The sequence below is a fragment of the Schistocerca cancellata genome, chromosome 8 (genome assembly GCF_023864275.1).
Source record: "Schistocerca cancellata isolate TAMUIC-IGC-003103 chromosome 8, iqSchCanc2.1, whole genome shotgun sequence".
Lineage (NCBI taxonomy): Eukaryota > Metazoa > Arthropoda > Insecta > Orthoptera > Acrididae > Schistocerca > Schistocerca cancellata.
In genome coordinates, this window is record NC_064633.1 from 286446859 (window position 1) to 286464943 (window position 18085).

The window sequence follows — 18085 nt, forward strand, 5'->3', positions numbered from 1 at the left end:
TTGAACCATTTTTGAACCTATTCACTGAAATACTCGATGCTTGCAGATTCATTGATATAAGCAATCATTAATGAGAGTGTTAGAATAAATGTATTATGAGATAAAGTGGTGAAAATGAGAAACATCTCTATATTTACGTCAGTATCAGTACTGCGCAAGCCACCTGACGATGTGTGGCGTAAGGTACTTCCGGTACCTTGACCCTCCTTTCCCCGCTTCATTCGCTAATGGTGCATGGGAAGAATGCTTGTGAGTAAGCCTTTGTAATGTCTCCCGTTTTCCTGTTGTGACGATACGTATGTGGAAGGAAGCAATATGTTGTCCAACTCTTCCCGGAAAGTACTCTCTCGAAACTTCAATAGCAAACCTTTCTGTGATACACAACGCCTCTCTTGTAGCATCTGCGGCCTCTTAGTCTCCTGAAACTGCAAATGGACTTGGCAAAGATATAAATTAAGACATCATGTAAAACGATCTTTGAAGAGTTGTCAGAAAGTTGTCTGATGATGGAAGTGTTATTTCTATATAATAAAAAAATTGACACTGAAGTTGAAACACTATCGAGAAGAGTGGCTTCTAGAAGTAAAAGTTGTAGCCCTTACCCTCCAGTTGGGGTTGCTTGTAGAATGGAAAATGATAATATGAAAATTTGTACATGTGGAATAGGGGTATGGTATACATACAAAGTATACTGAGTTATTACCCTCACTATTGAAAATATCTGTGTTTACTATGTAGCAAGTATTGTTGTATTGTTATGAAAAAGGCGTTATTCGGCATTCTGAGGGCGGAAGAGTGGCGGCATGTGAGAAACCACTTTGCTCTCCTGATTTTTTTGTGGTTTAGCGATAACCCAGACTACAGATGGTGCTGAGCCCCGAAGATGTCACTCTGGAACGCTGCATCTGTGGTGTCACCGCCATACACCACACTTGCTAGGTGGTAGCCTTTAAATCGGCCGCGGTCCGTTAGTATACGTCGGACCCGCGTGTCGCCACTATCAGTGATTGCAGACCGAGCGCCGCCACACGGCAGATCTAGTCTAGAGAGACTCCGTAGCATTCGCCCAGTTGTACAGTCGACTTTGCTAGCGATGGTTCACTGGCTACATACACTCTCATTCGTCGAGACGACAGTTTAGCATAGCATTCAGCTACGTCATTTGCTACGACCTAGCAAGGCGCCATATTCAGTTACTATTCTGAACAGATAATATTGTGAATCATGTACCGTCAAGAGCGACGTTCATCATTAATGGATTAAAGTTACGTATCAAACTAATTATGTCCGCTTTCTAAATTCTAATTCCTTGTCATGTTCCAGACCTCACGTCAATATAGTTGTTCCCTCCTCACGCCTGCCTGCGTGAGCTAAAACGCGTGCGTTTCGGCCTCCTCTAGTAACACGGTGTTGGCTCTTCTGCCAACATAACAGCATCCACTGGCGGAGATGGCTACTATTATTATACGGATTGTAAAGCATTAAAAGACGCTTATTTGTCGGTTGAAACTGGTCAATGTTAGTTTTATCGTGAGTATGAAGTCAGAGCCAGCGATTAGAATTTGGTGACCGATAATATTGCATGTTGTTGCTGTGGTCTTCCGTCCAAAGACTGATATGCTGCATCACTCCATGATTCCCTATCTTGGGTACGTCTATATGCTGGAAGGTAGTAAACAAACGTGTGTTAATTCTCAAGCAAGACATGGCCTTTGAGTGTGATTGACAAAATACTGTGTAGATTAATATTGAGAGAGCTTTTGATGTTAGGTAGGTGAAAGTACCGTGAGAAGAAACTGCCTGTTTTTGTTTGGTAAGTTGGGAAGTGGATGTGCAAGCTACGATAGCTCTAGCTTTTGTTTTATTTTTGTGATGAGTAAGCTTAGTTGGAATGTGGGGTAATATGACGCTTGTTTTGACCCAACTATTTTGTCAATCAGTGTACAAACTGTTTTGCTGAATAAAAAGAAAACACAAGTTCATTATCCCATCTTCGGTATTTATCTTAGTAAAAGCAATGAACATGATCACTAATGTCCTTTCAATGTCTCTTTACTTGTTATAGTTTTTGAAAGATTGTAAAACAGTTACAGGTCAAGCAGTTACAGAGTTGAAACAATGAAATTATTCCTGTTGTGCAGTCATCCGCTCAATCGTCTGTGCATCGATATTTCTGAAGCAGAGATAGTGCTAGAGCAATAGATGCGTATTACAGAATTCTTACTGTTCGATGCTACATAACGTTTCTTGAAGTTAGACGTGTCTAATTTGTAGTTGAGGGGCACATTGCACTAAGCATATCTCATACTAAAGATCACACTGTCTGCCGAGTTAAGGAATGATTTAACGAGCTTGCAATGCACTTAGCTCTTCTCACAATAAAAAGTAATAATAATTAACCGACTACGATGACCGTAGTCCCACTGATGTATCAGGTGCCACTACGTTACAGCTATATGGGGCCAAAATTATTAATAGCTAGTGTGATATATTTGAGAGGTGCCGTCATGGCTATTTTACATAGAAATAAAAAAAAGAAAACTACGGTGTCTGGTAAGTGCTACTTCTGTGTAGGTACAAGATCATCACTGGAAGACGCCAGGTGGGTGGAAATTTTCAGTTTTTCAGTTTTCTACCGTCCTACATCCCTAGTACAAAGGGGGATAGTTACGTGCAATGTGTGATACAGCTTGCACAAAACTACTTGGTCTGTGCGCAGAATCGCATTCTCGTTCTCAGCAATGGGCGATTCCACCCTTCTGTTCCGAAGGAACGGACGTGTGCTGCCTCGCTTTGCTGTCGCCTACTAGCTGTGTTATGAACGAAACATTCTTTTCCTACGATGGCTACACCGCGGGAATGAAGGCGTGCACATTCTGTCTGTACTACAACCTTTCTGAAACTATTTTAAAGAAATTATTCGGTGAAAAAGTTGGTTCTCAAGTGTTTCAGACCCTAATGCGTCAGCTGCATTATGAACTGTCTATTGTCTCGTTAAAGTCATAATTACTGTGATATTTCTATATTGAATGATTTACTGTGTGAAACTAGAATAGTTTACAATGAAAAATAGGGACTGCTGCTATTCATTACCACAGTATTTATAGCGTCAGAGATATTCATACGTATCTCTTCATTTCATGGTGCTTCCGTAACATACTTTTTTGTGGATTCATTCTTCCTGACTAGTCTCTCAAACTTCAACCTTCTCTTCATTACTACCGCATCGTGATTTCAGTCTATATCTGCTCTGGGCAAGCCTTATAATCCAGGATCTGAATTCTGAATCTCTGCCTGACCACGATACAATCTGGCTGGAATCTTCTCCTATCCCCAGGCCTTTTCCAAGGTTACATCCTTCTCTTCTGATTCTTGAACAGTGTGTTCGCTATTACTAGTCGAAATATGTTGCAGAACTTTAGCCTACTCTTCATTACTACTACATTGTGATTTCAGTCTATATCTGCTCCTGGGTAAGCCTTACAATCTAGTACCTGAATTCGGAAACTCTGGCTGAAATCTTTTCGAATCCCCAGGCCTTTTCCAAGTATATATCTTCTCTTCTGATTCTTGAACAGAGTGTTTACTATTACTAGTCGAAATTTAATGCAGAATTCATATTTCTCCTCTCTCATTCATACTACGAATACCGCCCATATTCTGCCCTAATCCTGTTTTCTGTTCCTTCTCCTACAACCGCATTCCAGTCCCCAAAGACTATCAGAGTTTCACATCTTCTTACGTACTGAATTATCTGTTCATTACTCTCATGTACTTTCTTTGTCTTTTTCTCTTCCGCTTGCGACTTCGTCATGCAAGTTGTTGTCGGTGTTGGTATGCAATCCATTCTGACGAGAACAACTCTGTCGCTGAACTGTTCACAATAACTTACTCTCTGCCCTACCTCGCTATTCAAAAAGGACGGTATTCCTGTTATAGCATTTTCCGCTGCTGTTGACATCGTATACTCACCAGACCATAGATCCTTGTCTTCTCTCCATTTCACTTCGCTGACCCCCAATACTTCTGTATAGGGCTATAGCATTTCTCTTTTCAGATTTTCTAGCTTTCCTTCCACGTCCAAACTGCTGATATACCACGCTCCGACTCGGAGAACGTTATCCTTTCGTTGGTCAATATTTTTCTCATGTTCTCCTCCCCCTTGGTAGTCCGTTCCCGGAGATCCGAATGTGGACTAACTCGGAGTGTTTTGCCAGTGCCGCGCGGGATTAGCCGAGCGATCCCGGGCGGTGCAGTCAAGGACAGTGCGGCTGGTCCCGTCGGCGGTTCGAGTCCTCCCTCGGGCATGGGTGTGTGTGTTTGTCCCTAGGATAATTTAGGTTAAGTAGTGTGTAAGCTTAGGGACTGATTACCTTAGCAGTTAAGTCCCATAAGATTTCACACACATTTGAACATTTTTCTTTTGCCAATAGAGAGATCATCATGATTTTGCTTTAGTTACAGGCCACGTATCCTATGGATACACGTTATGTGTCTTTAATACGTTTGTCTTCTGCCGTCTCATGAAGCTGACTACAGCTCAATCTTCCGCCTCTTAGGGCAGTTTCTCACCCCAAGGATCTGGGAGAAGCAATCGATCAAGACAACTGTGCATCTGTCCTTGCGGACCATGTCCATCTCCAAATGCAGTTTGTTTTTCTTCAGGCTGGTGACACCTACCAGGACAATACAGCGTGTCACACAGCTCGAAGCGTACTTGAGTGGTTCGAAGGGTACCGCTATGAGTTTACCGTACTCTCCTGCCAATTCAATTTAGAATCTGTAGTTTCACCTCAATGGGACTGTTGGCGCCACGGGTCATCAGCCGAGAAACGCAGCTGGCCACGGCACTGGATTCGGCACAGTCTCCACACCCCTTTCGGTACCTGCCAGAACTTCACTGACTCTCTCGTTGCACGTCTCGGAGCGGTCAACGCTACCGTATATGGTTAGTCAGGGTTTAGAACGGTGGTCACATTACTGTGACTGGGCCGTGTATGTTAAATGAGTGTAAATTTATTTAAATTATCCCCTTTTTACCTGCGTTCCAGCCTAGTTCTCCCTCCTAGAAATACCAAAAGGTAGATAAAACATACACTCCCCTTCCACAGGGCAAGCCCTGACTACAATTATTGACGAATAACGCAAACAGCCACGAACACTCCTACACAGGTTTACTTCAGCGCCATAGCCGGTACCGAAGATAGGCATTCACGCCAATCAGACGGCTAACGTTTCCAGTTAAATCATTGTTTCTATCAGCAGCTTGTCATCACCTCCAAACACTGCACAAGATTATTTAAATGTTTATTACCACGCTGTACGTTGTTTCGACAGTAAAAACTTGCTAAGTTGCTTCCATTTGTTTGGATGTGAATTGAAAGAGTTGTATACACTTATTTACACTGAAGTGCCAAAGAAACTGGTATAGCCATGCCTGTTCAAATACAGAGATATGTAAACAGGCAGAATACGGCGCTGCCATCGACAACGTCTATATAAGACAACAGTGTCTGGCGCAGTTGTTAGATCGGTTACTGCTGCTACAATGGCAGGTTATCAAGATTAAAGTGAGTCTGAACGTAGTGTTATAGTCGACGCAGGAGCGGTGCGGCACAGCATCTCCGTGGTAGCGATAAAATGGGAATTTTCCCATACGACCATTTCGCGTGTGTACCGTAATTATCTGAAATCTGGTAAAAGATCAAAACTCCGACATCGCTGCGGTCGGAGAAAGAACCTGCAAGATCGGGACCAACGACAACTGAAGACAATCATTCAACGTTACAGAAGTGACCCCTTCCGCAAATTGCTGCGGATTTCAATGCTGGGACATCAGAAATTGTCAGTGTCCGAACCATGCAATGAAGCATCATCGATGTGGGCTTTTGGCTCCCAAGGCCCACTCGTGTACCCTTGATGACTGCACAAGACAAAGCTTTACGCCTCGCCTGGGCTCGTCAACACCGACATTGGACTGTTGATGACTGGGAAAATGTTGCCTGGTCAGACAAGTTTCATTTCAAATTGTATCGAGAAGATGCACGTGTACGGGTATGGAGACAGCCTCATGAATCCATTGAGCCTGCATGTCAGCAGGGGGACTGTTCAAGCTGGTGGAAGCTCTGTAATGGTGTGGGGCGTGTGCAGCTGGAGTGATATTGGACCCCTGATAAGTCTAGATACGACTCTGACAGGTGACATGTACACGAACATCCTGTCTGATCACCTGCATCCATTCATGTCCACTGTACATTCCAACGGACTTGGGCAATTCTGACAGGACAATACGATTCCCCACACGTACAGAACCGCTACATAGTGGCTCCAGGAACACTCTTTTGAGTGAGTCACTTCCGTTGTACACCAAACTCCTAGATATGAACATTATTGACCGATCTATGATGCCTCGCAACGTCCTCTTCAGAGGATATCTCCACCCCCTCGTACTCTTACGGATTTATGGGCAGCTATGCAGAATTCATGGTGTCAGTTCACTCCAGAACTACTTCAGGCATTAGTCAAGTCCATGACACATCGTGCTGCGGCACTTCTGAATGCTCGCAGAAGCCCTACTCAATATTAGGCTGGTGTACCAGTTTCTCTGCTCTTCTCTGTGAGTGGATATACATATATAATTTAATTATTTTGCATATCAGTTTGATACAAAAAGTGTCCTAGCACCGCCCTTACCCTACCACTGCTGCCGAGTTTGGAGATGTTAGTGAAAACCAAAAGTGAAGGAAGATGGAATACGAAGATTTGATTGATATAGAACAAAGATTCTGTAATGTGGGCAAATCTCCTGAGCTCATAGCATCACGTCTGAGATATCGAAGTATTGATTCCAATGGCAATGGTTGTAGATGCCATTTCAGCCCAGTACACCTACCGTTTAGTTGTAGACCTCATTGTTCCTCTCAAATTAGATGGAATATTTAGGTTTAATTTTAATAATGAATATATGTGTAGTGACGGAGCAGTTAAAGTGCCTAGTTCCTTGCAGAGGTACCAACATGTCGTCCCTGGGTGAATACCACATATTAGCCCTACTGCTTGCTTTTCTGCAATCAATACTTTCTTTCGAAGCAGTGAGGTACCCCAGCCACTGAGTGGGAAAGTGGAAAACGTGCCAAAAGGTTAATTGTTTTTTTTCCAAGATTAACAATTACACAAAGAGTAAAAGTATCTGATGTTAATTGCTTGAGAAACTTGGTAATATGCTTTTTCGAATTGAAGCTTTCATCAATAAGTACATCCAAAAATTTGGAGCACTCTACACTATTTACTGACACCTGCTCATGTGCTACATCAACTGTTGGTATTACACCATTTGTTGTAAAGAAGCCAATATAGTGTGTTTTTTTTCAAAATTTAGGGAGAATCCATTTTATGAGAACCACTTAATTCTTCTTTGCGAAATATAATTTAGAATCTCTTCTGTTGCGTTCTCTCTGATGGCATTTTTTACAAAATTTCTATCGTCTGCTAAAAGTTCCAGTTTTGCTTATTTAATGATGGTCATTCATGTGCACAGTGTGGTTCCTTGATGATGTTACAGACATTTAGGGATGATGGAGAAGGGTTAAGTATCAGTTTGAGGTAAGGGACACTAGTCCAGAAACGACTGAGATGAAAGCTATAAGCAAAGAATGTTCTGATACCACTGACATTCGAATACATATACAGATACTCTTGTTGCCAAGATTTTAGGTTAGGCAACTTTCAGAGATGGCTGTAAGGAACAAAACAGGAAAAAAAAACTGAATAGAAAACGTGCTGTAAATGCATATCTTAAGAGCCAACTTCGATAATGTGAAACAAATCTCTTTCACTCTAAGCTCTTTCGTTTCAATACTTTTGGATGAGGTAGTACGAACCAAAACAAGGAAAAATGTCCAGTAAATATCGGCTCTAAATTACGTACCTTAAGAGCTATGGGCACTTGCTCAGTGTGTTTCAGAGTATCGAAAATCAAAAAGTGCTCCTAGCTTTTAAAGTATGCATTTCAGAGCTCATATTTAGTTTACATTACTTTCTTGTTTTGGTCCAACTACCTCTTCTGAAAGTTGCCTTCCATACAGTCCTAGAAACATCAGTGCTGGTACATTTATTCCACTGTCAGAGGCATCAGAACGATTTTCTATTATAACTTTGAACTCAGTCATTTTCGGACCAGGGTCCCTTGCATGAAGTTGACCCCACCTGACATTCACCCTGTATTCTGAAGAACTTAGAGTATAGAAATACATATCTCATCAGTTATGGAATAATGACAGCCGTTTTTGGATGCCATGTGTAGCAAGGTATTTATTTCTTTGTTAGTGTCATCAGTATTTGGCGTAATCTGCTACTCATGCTTGAAAGAAGGCATTTTCTTATGTTCTGCTACATGGCATGAATTCTGACAAAGAATGAATCAGTTGTAATACAATAAATTCCGAATGATTGGCTCTGATTCTTGTTTGTTATGCAGAAATTCAAAACATTAATCGGAATGTTCTACAGTAAAGTTATTATTACGATGAAGTTCGTTCATCTTACAAGGTAACAGATTTATGTCATCCTTAAATCCTTGGTATTACAACAGAATGTCATCAACATATGTTCTGTAAAGTATTATTATCTATGCCCCTTGTAAACGTTTATCGAAAAACTGCTTCTCACGTCAGTTAATAAATGAGTTGGCAATATTGTCAGCAAGTGGAGAGCACGTGGCTAATCATCCTTGCTGAATAAAAATTTTATTGCTGAGAGAAGTAGTACTGTTACTGCGTGTGATAACGTTTTGCGGGTGAAAGGATTATTCTTAATTAACTCAAAGGTTATATTTACTGGAATGTTGGAGCAAAGATTAATAATATCAGTGGCAACAAATGTAGCTCCTTGTGAAACGGTAATGGGTATACTTCGCTCAGCTTGCAGTAATTTCTAAGTAATTTTTATGAAAAATGAGATGCATTTAAAGCTACATATTTATTTTTGTAGAAATTAAATAGCCTGTATTGTCAACCGCATCAACTATCAGTATTATTGGTAGATTTTCTTAATGTATTTTGAACTTGGTCCTCAGTCCTTCAGTCAATAGATTCATTATTTTAGAATCATTTTTTTTTGAAATTCATTAAGTAAAAGGCTAGCCTTTGTAATGTGTGTTTGAAAGGTACTCATGGGAATCGACGTTATCTCTACGATGTTATTTTCTGCAAAACAATTGTCTTAGAAATATATTCTGTTTCATGATTAATAACCACTGTCTTCTGCTTACCTGCTTTGTTTTTAGGGAATTACTGAGTGATAATTTAGGATTTATTCTCCTGGAGATTACATGTTCATGATTAAGAAATCCCTTAGCATTAATATTACTGGAGAAGATTTTATCAGATTTGACGGCAAGTTCAATATGCTGACTTTTATTAGCTTCAATTTTGTCTATAGCTAAATAAGATGTGTGGCGTAGGATTGTGCTGGTGTACTACGAAGACTATATTCCAAGCCTTTGCCTAGCGTGTCAGTTCCATGTTTGGAATAGCTATATTGGTTTTAATGAGGACTATGTTATGAAAGTTAAGCTCTATGTTGGTCTTCAGACCGCCGTCATCATGATGGGGAGCTTTTATATAATTATCCCTGTAAACTAGTGATAAACTATCTAGCCTCTTGTGTCTTTCAGTGATGGTATTCTATTGTGGCAATATATAGCATACACGACATGCATAAATGTAATCGAACTGAAGAGGAGTCAATAATTTGCAGAGCTTCACACAACTTAGGCTTCAAAAGATACTTTTTTGTTACATAGACACCTACAGGAGTCCTTCAGGCTGAGTGTTTTACAAATATTGTGCTTGTGTGCAGAGACACCCTTTGCTGTTTCCACCTGTTTCCCATCGCTGGTTTCCATGCTTGACTCTTCATTGTCCTTAGATTATTCTCTGAGTGTCGTCTCTTGTCCTTACTGTTTTCATAATATTATACTATTTTTCTTATGTAGCTACGGTAATACGGTAAATACCAAGTACATCAGTACTTAATTTTTATAACGTTGTCCAACGCTCCTCCACCTCGTATCCAGCGGCGCCAGTGGTGGACAATGACATGAACCGATGGACACGTCATGGCCTGTGGGTGGACATCACGTTTACATTTATAGCATTGCATCTATATTCTCATCATTACCTGCGGTCCCTGCGTACCCCTCAGCCCTCTACAGACCACCCTGTAACTTGCCCCTCCCACTTCCGTGCAGTTCTCATCAATCTCTCCCTGTTTTCATGATTTACGACATGTAAGGTCCCGCTACATACATCGATTTCTCGAATTGTAGTTCAATTTTTGCAACATTATTTATGTTATCATGCCAGTTTAATAATGTTTGTAGCAGAGATGCTTTTCAAAATTATTTAGTTTACATTACCTGTCTCTATTTCTTTAATAGTGTTTACATAAGATTATTTATTTTATTGTACTGTTATGTTGAAGTTTGTGGACGAGTTGTTCTTCTACATCATTTTATTACACTTGTTGATGATGCATTTGGATACTTTCTTCTCTATATGAATAATTCCACTGTGTACTTTGTTTCTCGATAAAATGTCAAGAATCACTGGTTGATGGCGGCGGGGAACGAAATGTGCTGTGGTTTTTAAAGTAAAACGTAAAGTGCAACTGCTGCTGGCATTTTATTCAAAGCGAAGATTGTGCCGCATAACCTGCATCAGTGTGTAAACATGCCCCGTATGCTGGAAAAGAATTAATTATTGATCTGATGAAGTTCAAGCTCTGGATTAATTACTTTTACGATTTTTGTGAACAAATTTATAACAAACTGCATAATTGTATAAAAAATTTAACTACTGGAGTAGATATACCAAATAGCTTTATTACGACAGACTGTTTCGGCTTTATCATCATTTTCAAGTATCTGCAGTTATAAATTTGGTGAGAAAAGATATGGATGCCAATGTCAATTTTAATGTGCCGTTGCGATGTCGAGAGGAGGTAAGCACGGACCGTCACTATGGGTAATTGGCCTAAAAGTGTTTGTGTGTTGGGGGAGGGGGAGTCACACACTCTCCAGTTCCCCGGGCTAAGATACGCCACTGTATCTGTATATTGTTAGCCACATCGAATATTTATTCTGCTGTCAGCCGGAAAAATTGTTATATGTGTTTTAGTAGTAGCGGTAATTATTTTAAGTTTTGCCATATGAATGGAATACAGTACAGCAAAGTTTTGGATGTATTAAACAGTGCTTTTCATGAGTCTTCCGTGATTAAACAGGATTTTATGAGTGATATAAACGTTTCGAAGATGGCCTTGAAGATAATGATGATGATGATCAGTATCCTGGACGCACCAGAACATCGACAACCGTTGATTTTGTGAAAAAAGTGAAATAAATGATTATTAACGATCGCCGAATCACGATCAGAAAATTCACTAATGAGGCTGATGTGTCAGTTTTCTCCTTCCATGGAATTTTACGGATGTTATGTGTATGAAACGAGTGACAGCAAAATTTGTGCGAATAGTTAGAAGAATTCCGAACAAAGCAGCTGCTAGAGCACTTCACTCAGGAGTCTCTACATGAAGTCGGCAACGATGTAAAACAACTGAAAGATGTCATAAAATGTAATGAAACGTGGGTTTACGGATATAAGGCCGAAAATAGGACTCAAGATCGAAAAAGGCTTCATGATTGCGGTAAGATGCAAAGGTTATGGTCAGTGTGTACTTAGATTCTAACGACTTAATACACCTGAGCTGTCACCACAAGATCGAATGATCGAGAAGGAGTACTACTCATAACTTCAACGCCGTTTTTGTGAAGCAGTCCGAAGAAAAATAAACTCCCAGATTTACGGCGAAAGAAATCACGGCTTTTGCAGCATCACAAAGCGCCTGCTTACACTTCTTTGTTTCTTCGTGAGCCATTGGCCGAAGGAAAAAAACGGTAATTCAGCGTCAGCCTCTATACTCGCCAGACATGGCCCCACTTGACTTTTCTCTGGTAAAAAATAACGCGACGTCGATGTACAAGCATATAAGAAGTTAAAAAGGCATCACTGAGGTAGCTAAAAGCTATTTCCAAAGATGAGGTCCACATGTGTTTCAAGGATAGCGAAAAGGGTTGGAATAATCGGAAAACAAGTAATGGCGACAATTTTGAAGGGAAGAATATTGATGTAGACGTTTATATAAAATTCTTCCCAAAAAAAGAAAATCCTGTAATTTTTATAGATTTGATTTTCCAGCTATGTTGCTTACACGGATCTCAGTCTATAGCACATCTGAAGACGCCTATGGTATGCAACAGAAACTGGTCATACTTTTTGATATCCTGGTGACTGTATGGGAAAAGAGATGTTCGGGCAATAGTCAACTACCACGTGTTTCCCTCAACACAATGTCTAAAGAATTAATTTAGATTCCAAACTTATTGAATAAATTTACCCATATAATAAAGTATCTGAATCTCACGAAGAAATTAGTTTACTTAATTTGACAATTCTGTATGTTTCTTCGAAATACTTACTGAATATACCAGATGCGTAAAGTTGTTTCTAAAACACTTGGAATCAGGGTCAAAAACATTATCCTTCATGCAAACTGTCCTATAGCTGGCTAGACGCCCAGTGAAGTACACCACTTCTTTAAGAGCATCACCAAACTGGAATATATCCACTTTTGATTTTGTTTTAAGGTACCTGCCAACAAAACAAAAAAAAAAAACATTTTGAAATAGTTCTCCAAATTATACTCATACACCAAATTTGTAAAAGTTACCAATGTGTAACCATGCAATGTTTTATTTTCCAGTTGTTAAGGACCTTCTTCCGTCTATCATACTTTTTCCTGTTATCTACAAACTAGAGCACCAAGGAAAACATGTTCAATAACGTTTTGCGTATCTTTGATCCCGCAACCAATCCCCTCTACTGCTCCTTGCAATGTCTACTTGACTACAGAAAAACGTCTTAGTATGTCACACCAACACGTCTCTTCACATAAAATTTGCTTGAAACTTATTTGCTGGTTTATTCATTATCCTATGACGGCCATTTTGAATGCTGTGAGCAACCATGAGTTAAAATTAAAATTCCAGCAATGCAACAAAAACGACTGCAGGATCATAATCTACTGACTTCACACAACATGATACCATATTGCATCGTCATTACCGTCCATTACGTGACGACAGGCAGTAATTCCAGAATGGCAGACATCATTGTTTGTTCTTGGCAGCGTGCTCTCATTGAATGCCTTGTGAAAGAGGACAATGAGCAGCTGAAATTCACGTCAGACATTACTGTACCTATGAAGATGACCGCCTGCGAGATGAGTGAAATATTTCACAGATGGAAACTCGAGTACCCGTGATAAGCCTAGTAGCGGTCGCCCTGGAACTGCATCCACGGAATCTAACAAGGAATGATTCAGATTTTCTTGAACCGGCACAGACAGTAAGTGCTGCCCGACGGATATCTTGCAAAACTGGGCCGTATTGGAGGGGCTACTGCTGCCCCCCACCCCTTTCCTCACAACTTCTTCCCGAGGGATACATCATCCACTACTTCATATGGAGAACATTTTCTTATTACAGAACATCACTTTCGTTATTTATAGAACTTATAGAGGTTCACTTTTCATCTCAGTGAAGTTATAGGCATTGTAGCAGACAGTTCTGTTGACTTCAACGATTCTAAATGTAACTTCGCTCTTTTAATGCCCAGCGTATTACGTTTTCAGAGATAAGTTTATAAATTGTGCTAGCAACTGAAAGATGTCTCTTTCAAGTATGAAACCTTGTACAGTAGATAAGTATAGTAGATTATTTCGGTAAATCCAGATCGAGCTTTTCAGCTACAGAAGATGTTCCACGTATTTCGAAACGATGTGAAACTGATACGGACCCATCTACGTCGTGTAAGAATAGAGACACCGGAACGGACATTGCTGACGATAAAAGCCAATCATGTGATGCAATTCATTGTTATTTGAATTTTAAAAACGCATCTGGTAATCTTGTTTCCTGGAACAATAGTACGTGGAGGGAATTTAAGACGAAATACGCTTGGATGATGTTTAGGTAAAATAAATAGGGGTGCTCAGTGCAGAATATAAAAATGAGTAACTCATAGGAAAGGTACATTTCTAAAGAACGGAGTAGTATTTCGGTGGGTCCAGTTTGTGGAAGTGATCAATCCCAAATATCATTGAGAGAAAAGAATAATAAACATACGAATTCCGAAACCCATTTAACTGCTTTCAGACAAGGAGAAACGAGACGCGACAGTGTTCTAGAGAGACGTGTAAATGAGCAGGATAAAGCCATTTTTCGAAGTGTAAGGAGAGTGTTTCGCACAGCATATTCTGAAACAACGAAAAACAAATCATATTTAGTCTTTCACAAGCTTGTGAATTTGCAAATTGAAAATGGTCTCCACATAGAAGAAATACTGCATAGTAAACTCCGTTGTGTGAACATCACAGATTACATTGCGTGAGCTATGATCCATAATATCGAAGAATTACAAGATCACTGTATTCATTGATTAGTCTACATCGGTGGCTTCACAGTCTATTTGAATAGTGTAGTTAAGGTCAGAAGTTAGGGATGGTAAAGGAAACGCCTTCTTCCCGGATGTTACTGAACTTTAAAAAGCAAGCGCAAAACACAGGGGCTTACCTTTTAAAATATCTGTTGCAGAATATTTGTCTTCAAACTATTTGAATGACAGTTTGATTGGAACATGTAGTGATAGTGTAATGCTAGCTAGGAATTCAGGTGTTTTAGAACGACTCAAGAATAAGTAACAAACTGTTTAAATGGCGTTGTTTGTGCCACCGATTTGGCTTAGGGATTGCTGATTCAGTTGAACAGGTTCTGGGTTTGAATCATATCAACATTTTCTTAACGAGCTGTATTCATGATACCATTATTATGCAACATGAACCGTCAGTTGTTGCACAGGAGTCAGGTGCAGAACTTTGAAGATACTTGAAGTATTCTCAGCGCACTGGGTGGCCTCAAGCTTTAGAGCAGTGCAGGCAGCATGGAAGACTTGCCAGGCTTTGGATGCACGTTCTAATGACATAACAGGAAAATTAAATGTAAGGGAATATTTGAAGAGGCTACGAAAAACCCTATCAAGTAGTGAGTTCGTATGAAACATTGCACTGTTTTGTGACGCTCTTGAAGAGAATAGTATCCGCTCATAAGGGGTTGCAGAAAACACTATCATGTCGCGAGTTCGTATGCAAACTTGCATTGCTTTGTGGCGTTCTTGAAGATAGTAATATCCTGTCACAGTACCTCCCAAAGGGCAGGGCTAGCATGTCCTCATCATTTAGAAACATTACGAGGTCAGTAAGAGTTACTGAACAACTGAAGGATATGAGTGGTGCTTGCATGAATGAAGTAAAGAAAGCTATTTCAGAAGTGTGCTTTAAAGACGTTTCATTGGTTCCCAGAAGAGAATCAAGCAGAATGACTGACAAAATTTCTAGGAAACAGTTCTGTCAGAGCTTTAGTGACAAATTGAAGCAAACGTTAATTTAGAATGACAGTGAAGAATTCAGACCCTTCATGAAAGAGACTGACATACTGAAGAGTAAAAAATGGCCCTGTGACATTGTAAGCTGAAGGCCAGAAGAGAGAAAAAAATCAAAGAAAAATGTATGAATGCTTTTACAAATGTAAGAGCAGGTTTCAGAGTTTATTTTTGACAACAGTGGAGAGTACATTCTTGAAAACGTGTAATCAACTGTAGTTCCACTTTGCGTAAATAGAATGGGACTGAGGCTTGTCGAAGACTTGAAGAAAATAAAAACGGAAAGCAGTAATTTTATAAATTATCTAATTTGACAAACAGTTCCGGTGCCTTATTGACACCATCTTCAGACCCCTGTATGAATCGGTAAAATCAGGCTTACAATAAACAATTCTGATACGCAATATCAGTTCTCATTATTTAAAATAAGTTAACCATACACATGCATCAGTAAAAAGTATAAGAAGAGAGATAAATACATCAAGATGGTAAAGTATAATGCATTACACACAACACTGGTCACAGAATTATCACGTACCCATTAACTTTATTAGTAAAAACCGCTTAAAACACGATGCTAACATAACTTACGAAATAAAGTAGAAGTTCTCATACTGTAGCAATTAGAGAAACCTTAATTGAAAAATAAACTGAATAATGTCGTACAAACAGTGGTGTCACATAGTGGTCGTACTTAAACGTCCTGAATACAAAGAATTTGTCTCAATATTTAAATATCGAAAAATAAGAGCCAGGAATATTGAAAGCATAAAACGTGAGAAAGGAGTAAGGAAAACTAACTGTAGCACTGTATTTGAAGTATGAAAGAATACAATAACCGTTAGAAAAACCAAAAAACCTGAAAGTAACTATGCGTTGTCAAAGTAAGAGCCTAAGATCAAAAGCGCATTTTTTTTTGAAGTATTTAGCTGTGATTCAAATGCCTTATAGTACATGTAATAGCGTATTTTTCAATGAAGGTTGCTCTAATTACTAAAATATGAGAACTTTCACTTTTTATTGTGCAATATTATGTTAGCATTGTACTTTAAGCGGTTTTTATTGATACAGTTAATGGATACATGAGAATACTGTGACCAACGCTGTACGTCATGTATTTTATGTATTTTACCTTACCGTCTCGATATCTTTGATCTCTCTTCTCATACCTTTTACTAACCTATATATATATATATATATATATATATATATATATATATATATATGGTTAATTTATTTTAAATAGTGACAACTGGTGTTGCATATCACGTTTGTCTATTGTAAGTTTGGTTGTGTCCGTTCATTCATGAGGCTGAAGATGGTGCCAATGAGGCACGGAAACTTGTAGTCAAATAAGATAATCAGTAAAATCACGGCTGTCGGTATTTATTTTCTTCAAATCCTGAAACTGGAATTGTTTCTGATGAGAAACTCTCTGTTCGCACATTAGACTGTTAAAGAGGCAGCAGCACCATGGACTTAGTTAGAAACATTGTTGGATCCGCTTTCTGGTTGCAATCTCTCCTCTCTATTTCAGTTGTGGGGTCTCCGCCGCATCTATGGAACCCCGAGGATTACAGCTAAGTGTGGATCAGAACACATATGCATGACGAGGACATTCATTGCAAGAAGGCTAATCTACATGTGCAGCAGACTGCGTGATGTTCCAACTTATGGAATCCTCTTGAGATGAGCCCCCACCCCGTTCCCACTGTTTTCGTTAGGAATACAGCATTACTTGCAACACTGCTCGTGCCACTGCGGAGAAGGCCAGAAGATTTGGGTGAGAAACCCTCCGACTACTGCCTTTTCAGTTCTGTTAAGGAACAGAAGTGAGGTCAACAATGCGAGATGATAAAGGATGTTTGGCAAGCAATGTGTCGGTGTCTTCGGGAAGCTGGAATGGAATTCTAGTGTAGGGGTGTTTTAAATTTTGGAGAATGATGGGGAAATTGTGTGCAAAGTAATAAAGACTATGCTGGAAAGTGATTTACACTATTTCTATTGAGATGATTTACTAAGTTTCTCGAAAAAGTAAAAAGTAAAAAAAACTGAAAAGTTTTGCTCATTACATTCGGTGTGGCCCCTGTGCTTTTCTATTAAGTAGTTTCAGTGTCTAACTCGTTTTTAACATCGTTCTGTAGCAACACTTTTCAAATACAGCCAGTTGTTTCTCGTATTTTTCCACGTTTCTCTTCCGTACACACAAATGGGCAATTTATATGACTCCCTGAGCGCTGAAATGGAATGATCGTATGGCACTGTTTGCCGGGATGCCCCAGTCGGGTTCGGCCACCAAGTGCAAGTCTTATTTCAGTCGGCGCCCACGTTGGGCGACTTGCGACCGACGATGAGAATGAAACGATGATGAGGACAGCACAACATCCAGTCCTCGAGCGGAGAAAATCTCCAACATGGCAGGGAATCGAACCCGGGCCCAGTGCATAGGAGGCAAGCACGTTACCACCCAGCTAAACAGGCGGACTCCTTGAGCGCTGCCGCAAGCACTTGTTGATGCGTTCTGTGAA

At 39.8% G+C, this 18085-nt stretch overlaps 1 protein-coding gene across 1 annotated transcript in view; it reads right to left on the reverse strand.

Annotated features, from left to right (window-relative positions):
- Nucleotides 1-18085, reverse strand: part of LOC126095525 (sodium channel protein Nach-like) — a 267631-nt gene that overhangs the window by 216450 nt on the left and 33096 nt on the right. The window contains exon 4 of the mRNA XM_049910308.1: nt 12539-12710. Within this exon, the coding sequence (XP_049766265.1) occupies nt 12539-12710 (172 nt within the window). The remainder of the gene's footprint in view (nt 1-12538; nt 12711-18085) is intronic.